Raw genomic sequence first — 14,075 nt, forward strand, 5'->3', positions numbered from 1 at the left:
CTATTTTTTTACTACTAGTTTCACCTGTCCCATTATCTTTCTGTCTGTCTGTAATCAGATCTTGCAAGTTAAATTTGACCTACTCCCAGTAGTGAGTTTGACTTGAAATTTGGAATATTTATGTATATCGCGTGACAATACAATACTCTAGTAGTGACATCCTGGTAGTCCAGCCAGGATCGTCTCCGCAGGACGGAACTCTTCAACGGTTAATAGCATTGACTTGAAATTTGGTATGCAAATGTAATTTGGGTGACAATGCAAGTACAGTCAGCAAAAAAGCTTGTATTAAAAATGAAATTTTTATGATTAGGTTATTAAGTTTAAGCGGTACACAAAGGCGAAGAAAATGCGCTTCAAAAATCATCAATATAGAACTACTCTGTAAAAGTTATGCATCTCATCATCTACAGAACGTTTTACATCAATTCGAGATTTAGAGAACCTGACTACGAAACTTGAGGTCCCCGGTTCGATTCCCGTGTCGGGGCAGATATTTGTATGAAAATACGAATGTTTGTTCTCGGGTCTTGGGTGTTACTAGTATTTAATTGTATCTATCTATATAATTATATTTATCCTTGATTTAGTACCCATAACACAAGCTTTGCTAAGCTTACTTTGGGACTAGGTCAATTGGTGTGAATTGTCCCGTGTCCCGTGATATTTAATTAATAATAATAATAATAAATCTTTATTTCGCATAAGGAAGAATTAGGTATAGACATGTTCATGCTAAGATGAAAAAAGAAAAATGATAAATTAAAAGTAAAATACTAATGCGAAAAAGGAGTCCACTCAGCACTTGCCGGGTCACTAGAGGTGGCTCGACGCTGATTTACGTGGTCCAGGTTGGCATCCGATACAGAACTACGCGACACACCACACAGTCCAAATATAACAACCATATATTATATTATTACTCGTATCTGTTCTCTTGTTAACTGTTAATTTCATGTTCTATGTACAATAAAGAGATTTAGATAATACATAACACAATTCGCACCCACACAAAATTATTGCAGCCTGGCAACATTGGGACACAAACCGCAACACAGTAAGTAATTGAAAATCATTTCAAACAGAACATTTATTGATAAAGGATTACCTTTCACTAAAAGTGGCTACTGATCCCAAATTATGACGTAACAAGACTATCACCAGTAAATGATAACACCTCAATCTTTATGACCAATTATCAGCTTAATCCACATTCTATAGCTGCATAATCATGGAGGTGAATTCAAGTATTATTCGTGTTTGCTTACTGTGAAATTAGCTACTGTGGTCTGCTACAGATTTTATTTGATTCAGAAATAGGCTGGCATTTGACCTGATCGTAAGGGAACGGAGATGTGAACTAATGAATGCTTCAGTCCTATTTTAATAGCCGTATAGGCCGCGGCCTTGTACCTAGCAGATCACGAAATTATTTTAGAGTTACTAGGGCGCGGATTAAAGTGGACTCTAAAAACATATCCCCATGAATGCTTGCCTAGTAAATGCCTAATAAATAAAAAATTAAACCGGCTAAAAGCGAGTCGGACTCTCGGGCCTGAGGGTTCCGTACAAATTTGTAGGTATTTATGAATATCCAGTGTTAGCTGCCCCTCTCCTAAGCAAAATGTATGCAGCGTGGGGTCATTATAGATGGTTTATTGACATAGACAGTTAGACATGAAAAATTATTATTTTCAGATTTTTCTCATTGATTCTGCTATAAGAGCTACCTTCATACAAAATTTCAAGTTTCTAGGACAGCCGGAAGTACTCTATAAATTATTCCGTTAAGATAATTTGTATATGAAACCCTGCACCGCCCCAACACACACCTGACCAGGTTCCTTTTAGGGCCTACGCTAGCTGACGCTTGCACGGCGCGGGTGGCCGCCTGAACAATAGTACGAGCAGCGCTAACTGCGCGCGTCGCCTGCATAGGATTGTACCTGCGCCCGCGCACGCGAAATGCACCCGCGCCAACTAATACCCTTAAACAATTATGGCAAAACTAGCTTTTGTCGGCGGCTTCGCCCGCGTGGATTTCGGTTATCGCGCGGTGTTCCCTCGGGAATTGTGCATTTTTCCGGGAAAAAAGTAGCCTATGTACTCTCTGGCCCATAAACTATCTCTATGCCAAAAATCACGTCGATTTGTCCTTCCTTTTCGACGTGAAGGACAGACAAACAAACAAACACACACACTTTCGCATTTATAATATTAGTATGGATATACTTAATAAGTACTCAAGTGGTTATAACATTCCATTTGATATTTATTACGTCATGTTAAATGAAACTTACACAAAATACTGCCGCCACTGGCATTTTAAAATTACTTCAATAAAATCATAGCAAATGATCAATGACCCACATAGCTACATGCCGATCATCATTTATTGCATTCAATAAATCATTCAACAATGCACTTTAATACAAAGCAGTTTTTATCACAAAAAAATACAGTCTGCGACTAATGTGTTATTATTAAATTTGCAATATTATGAACTCCATGAGGTTTAATCATGAACAATGAAATCTGGGTTTTTAAACACTGGTGTGGTACCATATTGATATTACACAATATGATATTTCACTACTTTTAATATATTGATAAAAAGTTTAACAATAAAGATTTAAGCTTAAAGGTTAGCAATTTAAATGTACTGTGGCCTTGACAATGTGATTATACAGCCAACAAATACACAATACAATACAATAACTCTTTATTGTACACCAACACAGTAAGCAGTACAGAAAACATAGGTATGTACACAGTTTTTCAGAGGTAAGCAATACGCGGCGTTCAGAGATATCTAAATTGATCGGTGTATCCATTAATATAATATTTTAGTCTAGTAACTATTTTAGTATGTTTTGTGTGACTTTCCATAATTTCACTCTTCTGTGGCCCGGCAAAAGACCAGTACTGGTTTTCAACCAGCGATTTGCTGAGCCAGGACTTTTTCATAACGGCAACATTACTTATGTATTTTTTCTAACCTAGCTATATACCTAATGTGTCACTGCTGTTATAAATAAATAAATTAATCTTTCTTTCAATGGAATTATTAAATGGAAATACAATTTTTAATGCTTTTACATCAAAAAATCATATTATTTTTTCACTCAACATTGGCAGTATATCTCTAAATTGTTTCACATTAGTAATGTTTCGCAACTAACGTTTGGCAACCTGATTCATTTCACCACTTTTCATTTCGCAACTGTTTAATATTTCTGAAACTGTAAATATTTCAGGATTTTTATAAAACTAACCTAAAGGGTTCTACATGATGCTCCTAAAATAAATCCTGAAATATTTACAGTTTTAGAGTTTGCGCAATGAAAAGTTGCGGAATGAATGGATAGCCTATAAATTATACATAGGATATAACCCTCGCCATGCCCAGTTGGAGAATATACCCATCTCTTCTCATGGGTATCATAAAATGCAACTGAAGGACTTGATGTGAGAGGGGGCAGTGGCATCACTTTCTACTGCCAACTACAAACTCCAGACTCTGTTACTGTGGTGTCCACAACAAGGAGGAACCCCCACACTATTTCCCCAAGAAGGTTGTCATGAAGGTTCACTGCTGATCCTCATATGAGGGACACAACAACTCTGACAACAGTGTAGTGACTTAGATGGGAGGTATAGGAGAATTTGCAGGATAATTTTTGTATGACATCAGAACTTTTTCCTGTCTGTTGTTTTGTATGGTAGACTACTGGTTAACACGGAGCAACTTTTTGAACTCCACCAGTTATTGTTATTAATCTGAATGATTTATTTACTTATCAACTTATTGAAATGAACTGCATACTATTTTAGTGTCCCGAAATAACTTTTTTCATAAAAGTAACATTATTGAGTTCAAAATGTGAATTAAATTATAATTTCTGCACTGATTTTTAATAAAATGTGTGATAATTTTTTTTTTTTACACATCTATATAAGACAACCAAGAAGAATAAGAATGTTACAAGTACTTGTAGAAGCTGAAATCTGAAATTAGCTAATTATCTACGTGTAAGAATTAGCAGTTTTTCAGTAATGAGACTCTTTTTTATTCATAAAGCGGGTAATTCGCTTGTCGAGTTGGAACGGAAAAAACATGGGTTTTGACACGTCGCCATCTCGCTCGCACGCTACGCGACCCACATAATCCCGTCACTGTCACGCCTGACAGTTTTTACTGACGTGTCTGGCTCTCGCGATAACAACCGTAACAATAAACTAAAAATATTTCATTAAAACGTTTTTATAACACAAAATACTGAAGCCACGTCGACAGTAACCTTCAGGCAACAAGTTGTATCGACTTTTAAAATATAACATTAGTTTTAAATAGCAAAAATAAGCTGAAAAGTCAGAATACTCACTGCCACCATACTCCCAGAAGGGAACGGAGCCGTCTTTTTGAGCTAAATAAGGCGGTTTAAATGAGTATTTGTACTCAAATCGTCTATGCACCGTCTGGCTGTTAGCACTCACTGAAAAGCATAATATTAACGCACAAAATAATAGTTTAATTGAAAACATTTTCGTCGTCAGACTCCGATTGTGTCACGTCAAAACTGAACCGTATGAAATGAAATGAAGTTTGCCGATTAAAAAAATTTTAACGTGGAGGACTAATGCTACCAGGTGTAAAATTAAATTTCAATTACTAAAATAAATAAGAGACAAGAACGCCACCAACTTAATGAATTTAACCTGTTTATTAATGAAACCAACCTGATTTTCAGGCAGTCTGAATAAATTTTCAACGTGTAGGAAAATCATATAAAAACATTTAAATAAAACCGGTATTGCTTTTTAGTTCTGGTGTACGACACTATTTATTAGTGCTGGCTACCCCAACTTGTTCTAGTTATCTAGTTGGAGTTAAGTTGGAGCTATCAATAAATATACGTAAAGTTTTATTGTTAAAAACAAACATAATAAAACATAATTAAACTATAGATAGAAAATTTGTCCTAAATCGCGGTCAATGAGTAAGGTGCCCAGAAGGCTGGCCGTATTTCCTCGTTGTATAGCGATACTTATACGCTGTGCGAAATAGTGGCCAGCCCTCTGGTCGCCCGAGGCCTCAATTAGGCGCGTCGACAAATCTTGGGGCCCCCAAGGCCCCAAGGTTTCAACACCAAATGCCGCAAGGCGCAAACATGTAGCTGGTTCCCAGGGCGGCATAGTTGGAGCTTAGGATCGATGAATGAATTGTCTGCAGGGCTACTACGAAACTCGAAACTCGTAGTTCGTGTCGTGCGGTCTCTCTGACACTTATACTATTTAATCCGAGAGCGAGAGGGATGGTACGATACGAACCTTAGATACGAACTTGGGAGTAGGCCCTCTGAAAAAGCTAGATGCCAGATCGTAGCAAATCAAATAAAATTATAAGAAAAAGTGACAGCGATGTGACGTTTCGGTCTTCTACAGCGAAAAACAAATACCCGTGTCCGCCGCAAATATAAAAAAGTTTCCATGAAAAGTTCTACTTCGTTACACAAATTGTGTGCGGACACAACTTTCAACAAAATTATCGGTGCCTAGCATTGCAATGGCAGCGGCGTGCAAAACCTCGAAACCCGATCTGGTTGCAATATACCGCTTAGAATTTTATAAGAAACAGAAAAATTGGAAGTTTTGTACAACAGAACGAAAGAAGGAAGAAGAAAGGAAAAAAGCAGCTAAAAATGCGAAGTAAGCGGAAAAGTTTAAGTGGAAAAACTATCTTGATGTTTTTGCTAAACAATTTTAAACTTCTTTTAAAACTTTCGCATTAGACAGAGCCAAAAATGTAGAAAAAATGTGTTGATCTGTGTCTGATCTAAAATTAATAAGTATGTCAATGGGCACACATAGTAATTTACTGACACAGTGGTTCCCAAGCACACTTACAATACAGGATTATTGTTTTGTCAGTTTCCTTGCAGCTAGGGAGCCTAACTATTTGAATGAGGACACTATCGCGTCACACCGTAACTATTCGACTTCCACCAGAGAAAGGCCTTGGGGTCAGAGTACAGCAAAAGGGGCCCGATTTTAGGACAGTTTTTTTTTTTTTTTTGCTCGTTTTTTTTAACTTTAAAGAAAACATTAAAATAAGCATCTTTTACTGATATATTTTTTTTTATAAACTTGACCGTTTAGGAACTAGAGCGATCTGAAGTTGCGAGTTCGAACCTTACCTACGTTTTTTGTTGATAGTAATTTCGGTGACAGGCTCGACGAAGCCCCCACTTTGCGGGGGCTTCTATTCTGGGTAGTTATTCAGGCTTCAGGCAGGATGACACACTAACCAATAAATAAATAATAAAATTTTGCTCAAAAATTTTCTAGGTTCTAAAATCGGGCCCCTTTTGCTATACCCCAACCGGCCTTGGTTCTTACTTTGGCCCCCAGGGCGCTGTGGCGCACCGTTAGGGAATCCCTGAATTGTGGAAAAAAATATTAATCTTTGCTTACTTTGGAACTAGGTCAATTGGTGTCAATTGTCCCATGATATTTATTGTATTTAATATCTGCTTCATCAATTCCTAGGGCTAAACTGAACCAGACATATAGCATCGAGCCAGCCCCTGAAAGAGACAAGGACACAAGCAAAAAAGAGACAGAGGATGTAAACCTAGCAGAAGAAGCAGAGAAAGTAAGACTAGAAGAGGCCCAGAAGCAAGATGCGGAAACTGCACCTGCCGAAGAAAAAATAGATGATCTGAATGAGGCGTTTGTGGACACAGAGACAGGTAGACATACCATTAAATACTGTATTATATCTAACTGTTCACTAAAGTCTAAACTCTAACCAAAACATTTTTTAACCAATGATTTTTATATATACCTAGTACACAATGGTTTTGAAATAAACCCTGAATAGTTCACATTTCCAGAATAAAATTAATTTGACCAAATGAAACATTTGTAAAAAAAATTTGGCTTCAGGAAAGCTTTGGCTATAGTCTCTTAAATAGTTTCTCAATTTCGGAGATAAAACCCCTTTTCGGTGTTGTTCTTTGCAGTGTTTCAGGGGGCAGTGGCAATGGAATGTTAATTTTTTTTCAAACTTTTTAACAATGCCTAAGTACACCAAATGTGTGTGACCATGTCAGCCTCATAGGAAGACAGAAGGCTGCCTTGCTCAGAGATGGAGTCTCTGTATACAAAAGCATGACAAATTAATTTATATATCCAAATTTAATCATCTGACAAAGACTTACTCAAAATTATATTCACACTTTCATGATCTACTTTTTCCTATAGAAAAGACCTATGTTGCCCATACAATAAGACCTGCGTCCAATATTAACTACATCACAGTAATGCCTGCCATGCCTGGTATAAATATTATGAATGAAACAAATGGATTTATTTATTATTATTATGAGTTTGTCACAATAATTATCCCATTAAATATTATAAATATGAAAGTTTGTAAGTTGTTTGTTTGTTACTTCATCACTATTGATTGACTATCGGAAGCATTTTATGTCAATTTGATGACGAAATTATTACATATTAAAAATGTATGTTTTTTATTGTTACTATCAAGGTTTTAACATTTCTAATATCTATGATATGATTATGAAGCACAGCCCACTTATAATTATCCATCTAACGAATGAGACATCAACTCATGTCTTGTACTTGTCTCATTGAAGTTCCTATCAATATTTTATACATCACATCAAAATAAAATATCATTTTACAACTATGCACCTCTCACATCTGTTGATGTTGAACGGTCATTCTTTCTATATAAATAAATCCTCAATGTTAAAAGGAATTGATTGACAATATTAAACATACAAAAATAATGATTATTTACTATAACAAATTAAATTCAGTAAATTTTTAAGAATGTGTGGTTTTATTTTGAACAACACCGACTTATCCATATTAGTCATTACCATTACTATTCATTACTTAGGATGTCAAAGTGACATAAAATGCTTCCGATGGCCGATCACTATTCATCACATCTAAACCGTTGATCCGATTTGAATGAAATTCAGTATACAGATAGTTTGAATAATGGAGAAGGAAATAGACTAGTTTTTATCCCAGAATATTGCATAGGAAGCCGTGGTGGCCTAGGGAAGCCGTGGTGGCCTAGTGGTTTGACCTATCGCCTCTCAAGCAGAGGGTCGTGGGTTCAAACCCCGGCTCGTACCTCTGAGTTTTTCGAAATTCATGTGCGGAATTACATTTGAAATTTACCACGAGCTATGCGGTGAAGGAAAACATCGTGAGGAAACCTGCACAAACCTGCGAAGCAATTCAATGGTGTGTGTGAAGTTCCCAATCCGCACTGGGCCCGCGTGGGAACTATGGCCCAAGCCCTCTTGTTCTGAGAGGAGGCCTGTGCCCAGCAGTGGGACGTATATAGGCTGGGATGATGATGATGATGATGATTGCATAGTTCCCGCAGAATAGCGATAACCGAATCCTACGCGTACGGCGTCGCGGGTAACAGCTAATTGTTAATAACTACCCCATGCATCCTGTGACTAACTTTAAAATCATATAAAAATAGTTCATCTCATAAATAAAATGTATATCTTTGGATAGATGACAACACCACACCAATAATGGACCCCCCCACCGGCCCTTATTCCCCCAAGTGGTCCGTCCAGCAGTGGGCAGCGCGATGCCGCGCGTGGAACTGTGAACCGGCTGGCCCCGACCCACAGTTTGTACCAAGTGCCCCCGCCCAGCACCCTGTATGGAGCGACCCCACCCCGTATATGACAAGTGACCACACACAACCTTACCATGTTCAAGAAGATGCCATTCTTGGACAAGCTCTTACTGACTATGAGGCAGACTTGTTTTTTAAAAGGAAAAGTAAGTATATTCTTCTATTTTTACTATTTCTTACTGTTTAGTCTGGTATTTTTTATTTGGATTTAAGACTGAATTTATATTAGGCAACTAATTTCATGTAAGTAGCATTACATTGCTCCGTTTGATCGGCCATTTGTAACTGGCTCGGTAGCTGGCCGGCCCCGCAGCATAATGCTGGTTACATCAAATAAACTGTAAGGTTACATAAAGTAAGTAATAGTGTTAATATACGGCTAGAGTTTGTGACAAAATAAATAAAAACACTATCACAGCTTTCAAAGTCAAAGTCAAAGTCAAAATATCTTTATTCAATTTAGGCTATAACAACCACTTATGAATGTCAAAAATAAATCTACCACCTTTGTCACAGTTTTATTAGTACTACCAGTTTTTTTAAGTCAGCACATTCTAGTTGATGTACATTTTAAATTATTTGAGAGGAAAAATAAAATACTCCCAAACTCGCCTTTGTGCATGTGTTAATATTTGTCAATTACTTGTTTTTTACATTTTTACTATAAAGGGCTTATATATCTTTGTCCAGACATGCCCTGCCCTGACGCGAATGTACCCCATGGGGCAATGTTAGACACGGGCAACACCCGCGCCTGGGAGCCCCGCGGCGGCTGCTGGGGCGAGGGGGGCTGGCCCCGGTACTCGCAGGTGTGGACCAACCAGCACGAAGAATGGTTTGAAGGTTAGTTTAATTGATGCGCAGACTAGCTGTGCCAGCAAATTTGTATCAGAAGTTCTGTGATGTTGGTTTGCGAGAGGGAGAAGCGAGAACGAACAGGCCGAAGCATTTTTTTCTAAAAAGTAGCTTATGACACTCCTTATACCATCAGCTACCTGCCAGTTAAAATTTCGTTAGAATCGGAGATTATGTACCCAAAACAATTAGTTAGACACCATAGTACCTAAAAGAAACACTGTTTTATTATTAGCGATACGTAATTCGTTTAAAATTGATTAAAAGCTGCTATTTTTACATTATAACATTTGCTCACATCAAATTTCGAGTTCAACCGTCAGCTGAAGCGAGTGAAATAGGAATTGTAAGATTTGTAACGAACATGCTATCACACATACCAACAATAAAGATAAACAGAAGCTTGTAAAAACAAACTAATTTACACCTTTCAATGTGATTCACCCCCTCAGAAATATGCGACATCCCAGAAGAAGCGATAGAAGCGATAGAGGCTCTCGAAGTGGCACAAGTGGAGGCGGCGGCGGCGGCGGGCGCGGGAGCGGGAGCGGGAGCGGGCGCGGACGCGGTCGACTGCGCGCGCGCACACTGCCTGCTCGCGGAGCCGGAGCCGGAGCTGGAGCCCCGCGCCGCCGACTGGCGAGGGAGCGCCGCTTCCCTCGACAAGGTGCCTCCGCGCTCATCCTCCCTCACCCACCTCGCCCAATGACACACGTCCGACTGAAACTGGAACGAAGGCCGCGTCGTCTTAAGTCGCAGTCGCCATCTCTCTACCTGCATCCTACACCATGTGGTATAAAGAGACGGTGATAACCTAACCAAAAAAATGTTGGAACTTTTTGATTTCAAAGTTCAATATCTGAAAAACGGCTAAACATATTTTGATGAAACATTTCTAAGAACCATCGCTAGAAACCTGATTTCAAATAAAAAAACCGCATTCAAATCGATCCACCCGTTTAAGAGGCAGACAGACAGACACATAGCGGTCTAACTTATAATACCCCTCTCTTTTCGTCGGGGGTTGCGTCTCAGCTCTGGCCTATGAAGATCAATTTTTTAAACCCCCGACGTTTTTGCGAGAGGGCGTGTTAGAGGGGTGTTATGTGTGTGACCGCTATGTGTGTCTGTGCACCGTAGCTCTTAAACGGGTGGACCGATTTGAATGCGTGTTTTTTTATTTAAAAGCAGGTTTTCTAGCAATGAAAATGAAAAGATTATTCGGGACACACACATATAAATAATATATGGTTCTTAGACCATGTTTTATCAAAATCGGTTCATTCGTTTTTGAGATATTGAACTTTGAAGTATAATGTCGGGGCTTTTCCAACATTTTGCTGGTTAGTTTATTGAACCACGTATCTCGCTGTTCCGTTCACGCTTACAATATGAAAGGCACATTTCGTCCGTTAAGGAAGCCAAAACTTATTTTGACTCTTACATTGAAAATTTTAGTGAAGTACATAACATGTTAACATCTGTATATTAAACTAAGAATTGTATCCAAGATTTGATGACAGGGCAGTCATGATAAAAGCATAATTATTCTATTTTTAAACTTTCTATTTTTAATGTATGAAGAGACTGGTTTCCAAACCGGTAACCGGTTTAGACTGCGTTTTCACCAGAGCTGCACGGGAAGCCGTTTCCACTAGAGCTGTGCTGTGCAAGGCTAAATAAATAGTAAATGAACGACCAGATGGCCTAGTGGTTAGAGAACCTGACTACGAAGCTTGAGGTCCCGGGTAACAGGCCAGTAAATAATGAAATAAATAAATATCATGGTATACTTAACACAAATTGACTTAGTCCCAAACTGAGCCAAGCTTGTACTATACATACTTATATAGGTAATTGCATACTTAAATACATATTAAACATCCAAGATCCGAGAACAAATATTGGCATTATTCATACAAATATCTGCCCCGGCCGGGATCCAACCCGGGACCTCAAGCTTCGTAGTCAGGTTATCTGACCGCTTGGCCATCCGGTCGACATGTTATGTTTGTTGCAGGGCGCGATGTATCGTAGCGACAGCTTGCCGTCCGTGTCGAGCGGCTCGTTCGCGCGCGGGGCCGCGCTCGCCGCGCACTCCACGCAGCTCGACCTGGGGGCGGGGGCGGGGGCGGGGGGGGCCGGGGAGGGGCCCCGGCGCGCTCTCGGCCGCGGCGCTGGCCAGCGCGGTCGCGGGGCACGCCGCCGCGCTGCGGGTGCTGCTCGGAGAGGCGCGCCGCCGCCGTCTGCAGGTATACAGACAGACACACACACCCTCTTCCATTAGGTAGTTTATACAGGGTGGAAAGTTGAGATGGGGCAGCAATAAGACACTAACGTTAGTTAAAATGTTCAGTTTTTAGTTGTCTACATACTGTTTAATTTCTTTAAGCATAAAGGACTCATATTCGTAAAAAAACAACATGCGAAAGTTTCACTTTGCAAATTAGTACCCTACGAACTGTATGGAAAAAGTTTTCTTTGATTTGTGGGTGTTCTAGTACTCTAACCTTAGTTGGTCTCAAAGAGTGTTTTAATCCTTGATAGAATGGGACCGATTGGCATAAAAAAAAGTCAAATCTGTCGATTTTCTCGCTGACTGTATATTTTTTCAAAAATGTGAATGTCGATTGTCATCACTCAAAAAGTTAGTAAAGGTCTCCTAAGAGCATTTTCGCCTAGAGCAATATAGTAAATAAGTGAAAATAGAATAACAAGTAAACATGCAACCGGGCAGACACATCATAGGCAGTAGGCAACATGCATCAGACAGACAGGCAGACACTCAACACACGCGATATAAAAAATTGTTCAAAGTCAATCTGAATCGCTACCTCTTACCCTCTGATTCTGTCGCCACACCAAGTAGCAGTGCTTACGCTGCTGTAATTTGCTATGAAGAGTAAAGTACGAGGTGATCTTTGTTTGTTTTTTTTGAAAGAGCCATATCTTCCTAACGCCCAAAGTCCTTTATTAATTACTTATCGATAATTTGACATTGAACTCTTTCACAAGTGACATAAAACTTCATGTTCATAAAACAAAATTTTGACTTGGACGTTAGGAGGTTATGATCTCTTCTGGCTGAAGATGCGCAACCATCGATGTCCTAACTAATATTATAAATGCGAATGTGAGTATGTCTGTCTGTTACGCTTTCACGTTTAAAGTACTCACCCGATCGTAATTAAATTTAGAATGGGAATAATTTGCGACCCTGCGGAGAGCATAGGATGGTTTTATCACATTGTATAGTTCCCGCAAGCGCGCTACACACGAAGTCGCGTCAACAGCTAAGTGTTAACTAGCGAGCTTCAATATAACGGTGTACCGTTTTGCCCCACAGGTGTCCCCCGCCCCCGCGGAACTGTACAGTTTCGACGAGTACCCCACCCGCGACGTGGGCCCCGCCACGTGCGACGCGCCCCCGCCCCCGCCCCCGCCCCCGCACTCACTGGCCCCCTCGTCTTCCTCCGTGTTCACACACAACCCCACTGTCGTCAACGACGTGTTCGTAGCTGGTTCGTACAGGAACCGACCGGATTTGTGCGGACAGACTGAAAAAGTTGGAAGGGGCAGGGGGAGAAAAATCAGGATCGTTGGGATAGAAATGGGCAGGCCTTATAGATTGTAACTAGGTTTTTTTCCTAGAACATTGCTCTCATACAGCCAGTATAGTTTGTGTATATATATGTCTAGATGTGACCATTCCCAAATACTCATCATCAGCCGAAAGACACTATTCAACAAGGCCGCCTTTAAAATCGCATCCATTGGTTGCCGGCAACTCGCGCTTCGGTCCACCTAGTGGGAAGCGTGCCAGCGTCTTCCGGTTTGTGGTCGCCACCTTTCTTCCCCAACGGTTATCTGGTCTTCGAGCGATGTGACCCGCCCATTGCCATTAACTTACATAAATTAAAATAAACCCAAAAGATGCCTTAATTAATAATTGTTTATGTACAAATTTGCCCCATTCTGGGGCAAATATTCGTACATTGTTATTATAAAGTAGAAAAAAAAACTATTTTTATTTTCAAAAAAAACAAAGGTTTTCGGTCGCACCGCGGATGGAATTCAAACCCGCACCTCCTGGCTTTAGGCCTTGAGTGTGCTACCAACCCATCAGAAACTTTGATCTCTTGCATACACCAATAGTGGCGAATGATGGGAGTTTAAAAAAAATCTTAAACTTTGTTGAACAGTACGGCTGTGCTGATAATATAAAACAATGTTAGAAAAAATATGATTAAAGTGTATATCAAAAAAATTAAGTGTTATATTACAAATACGTAGGTATGTATTACGTACCTAAATCCTTTGTATACATTGTTTTATTGTTTGTGTTCACCGAGCTAAGGGCCGTATCTGTTTAATGTTTGGACAAAACAGAACAACACAGTGGCAAAACAACTTGAGCTTGAACTTGCCAATGTGCTATTAGCTACCTCAATATGGATTTAAAAAAATTCTTTAATTTTCTGTTTATTTTTTATATCAATATTGTAAGATAGTTGCG

General features: G+C 39.4%; 2 protein-coding genes across 2 annotated transcripts in view; one reads left to right on the forward strand and one right to left on the reverse strand.

Annotated features, from left to right (window-relative positions):
* ergic53 (lectin, mannose binding protein ergic53) overlaps positions 1-4,599 on the reverse strand; it is a gene marked incomplete in the record, with an annotated part of 17,965 nt that extends 13,366 nt beyond the window's left edge. The window contains 1 exon segment of the mRNA XM_074108747.1: positions 4,386-4,599. Within this exon segment, the coding sequence (XP_073964848.1) occupies positions 4,386-4,545 (160 nt within the window).
* An 832-nt stretch (positions 4,600-5,431) lies between these two features.
* Positions 5,432-14,075, forward strand: part of LOC141443263 (uncharacterized) — an 8,975-nt gene continuing 331 nt past the window's right edge. The window contains exons 1-7 of the mRNA XM_074108472.1: positions 5,432-5,709; positions 6,550-6,752; positions 8,575-8,850; positions 9,395-9,547; positions 10,012-10,226; positions 11,580-11,690; positions 12,906-13,080. Of these exons, the coding sequence (XP_073964573.1) occupies positions 5,567-5,709; positions 6,550-6,752; positions 8,575-8,850; positions 9,395-9,547; positions 10,012-10,226; positions 11,580-11,690; positions 12,906-13,080 (1,276 nt within the window). The 5' untranslated portion in view covers positions 5,432-5,566. The remainder of the gene's footprint in view (positions 5,710-6,549; positions 6,753-8,574; positions 8,851-9,394; positions 9,548-10,011; positions 10,227-11,579; positions 11,691-12,905; positions 13,081-14,075) is intronic.

The sequence above is a fragment of the Choristoneura fumiferana genome, chromosome 27 (assembly GCF_025370935.1).
Source record: "Choristoneura fumiferana chromosome 27, NRCan_CFum_1, whole genome shotgun sequence".
Taxonomy (NCBI): Eukaryota; Metazoa; Arthropoda; class Insecta; order Lepidoptera; family Tortricidae; genus Choristoneura; species Choristoneura fumiferana.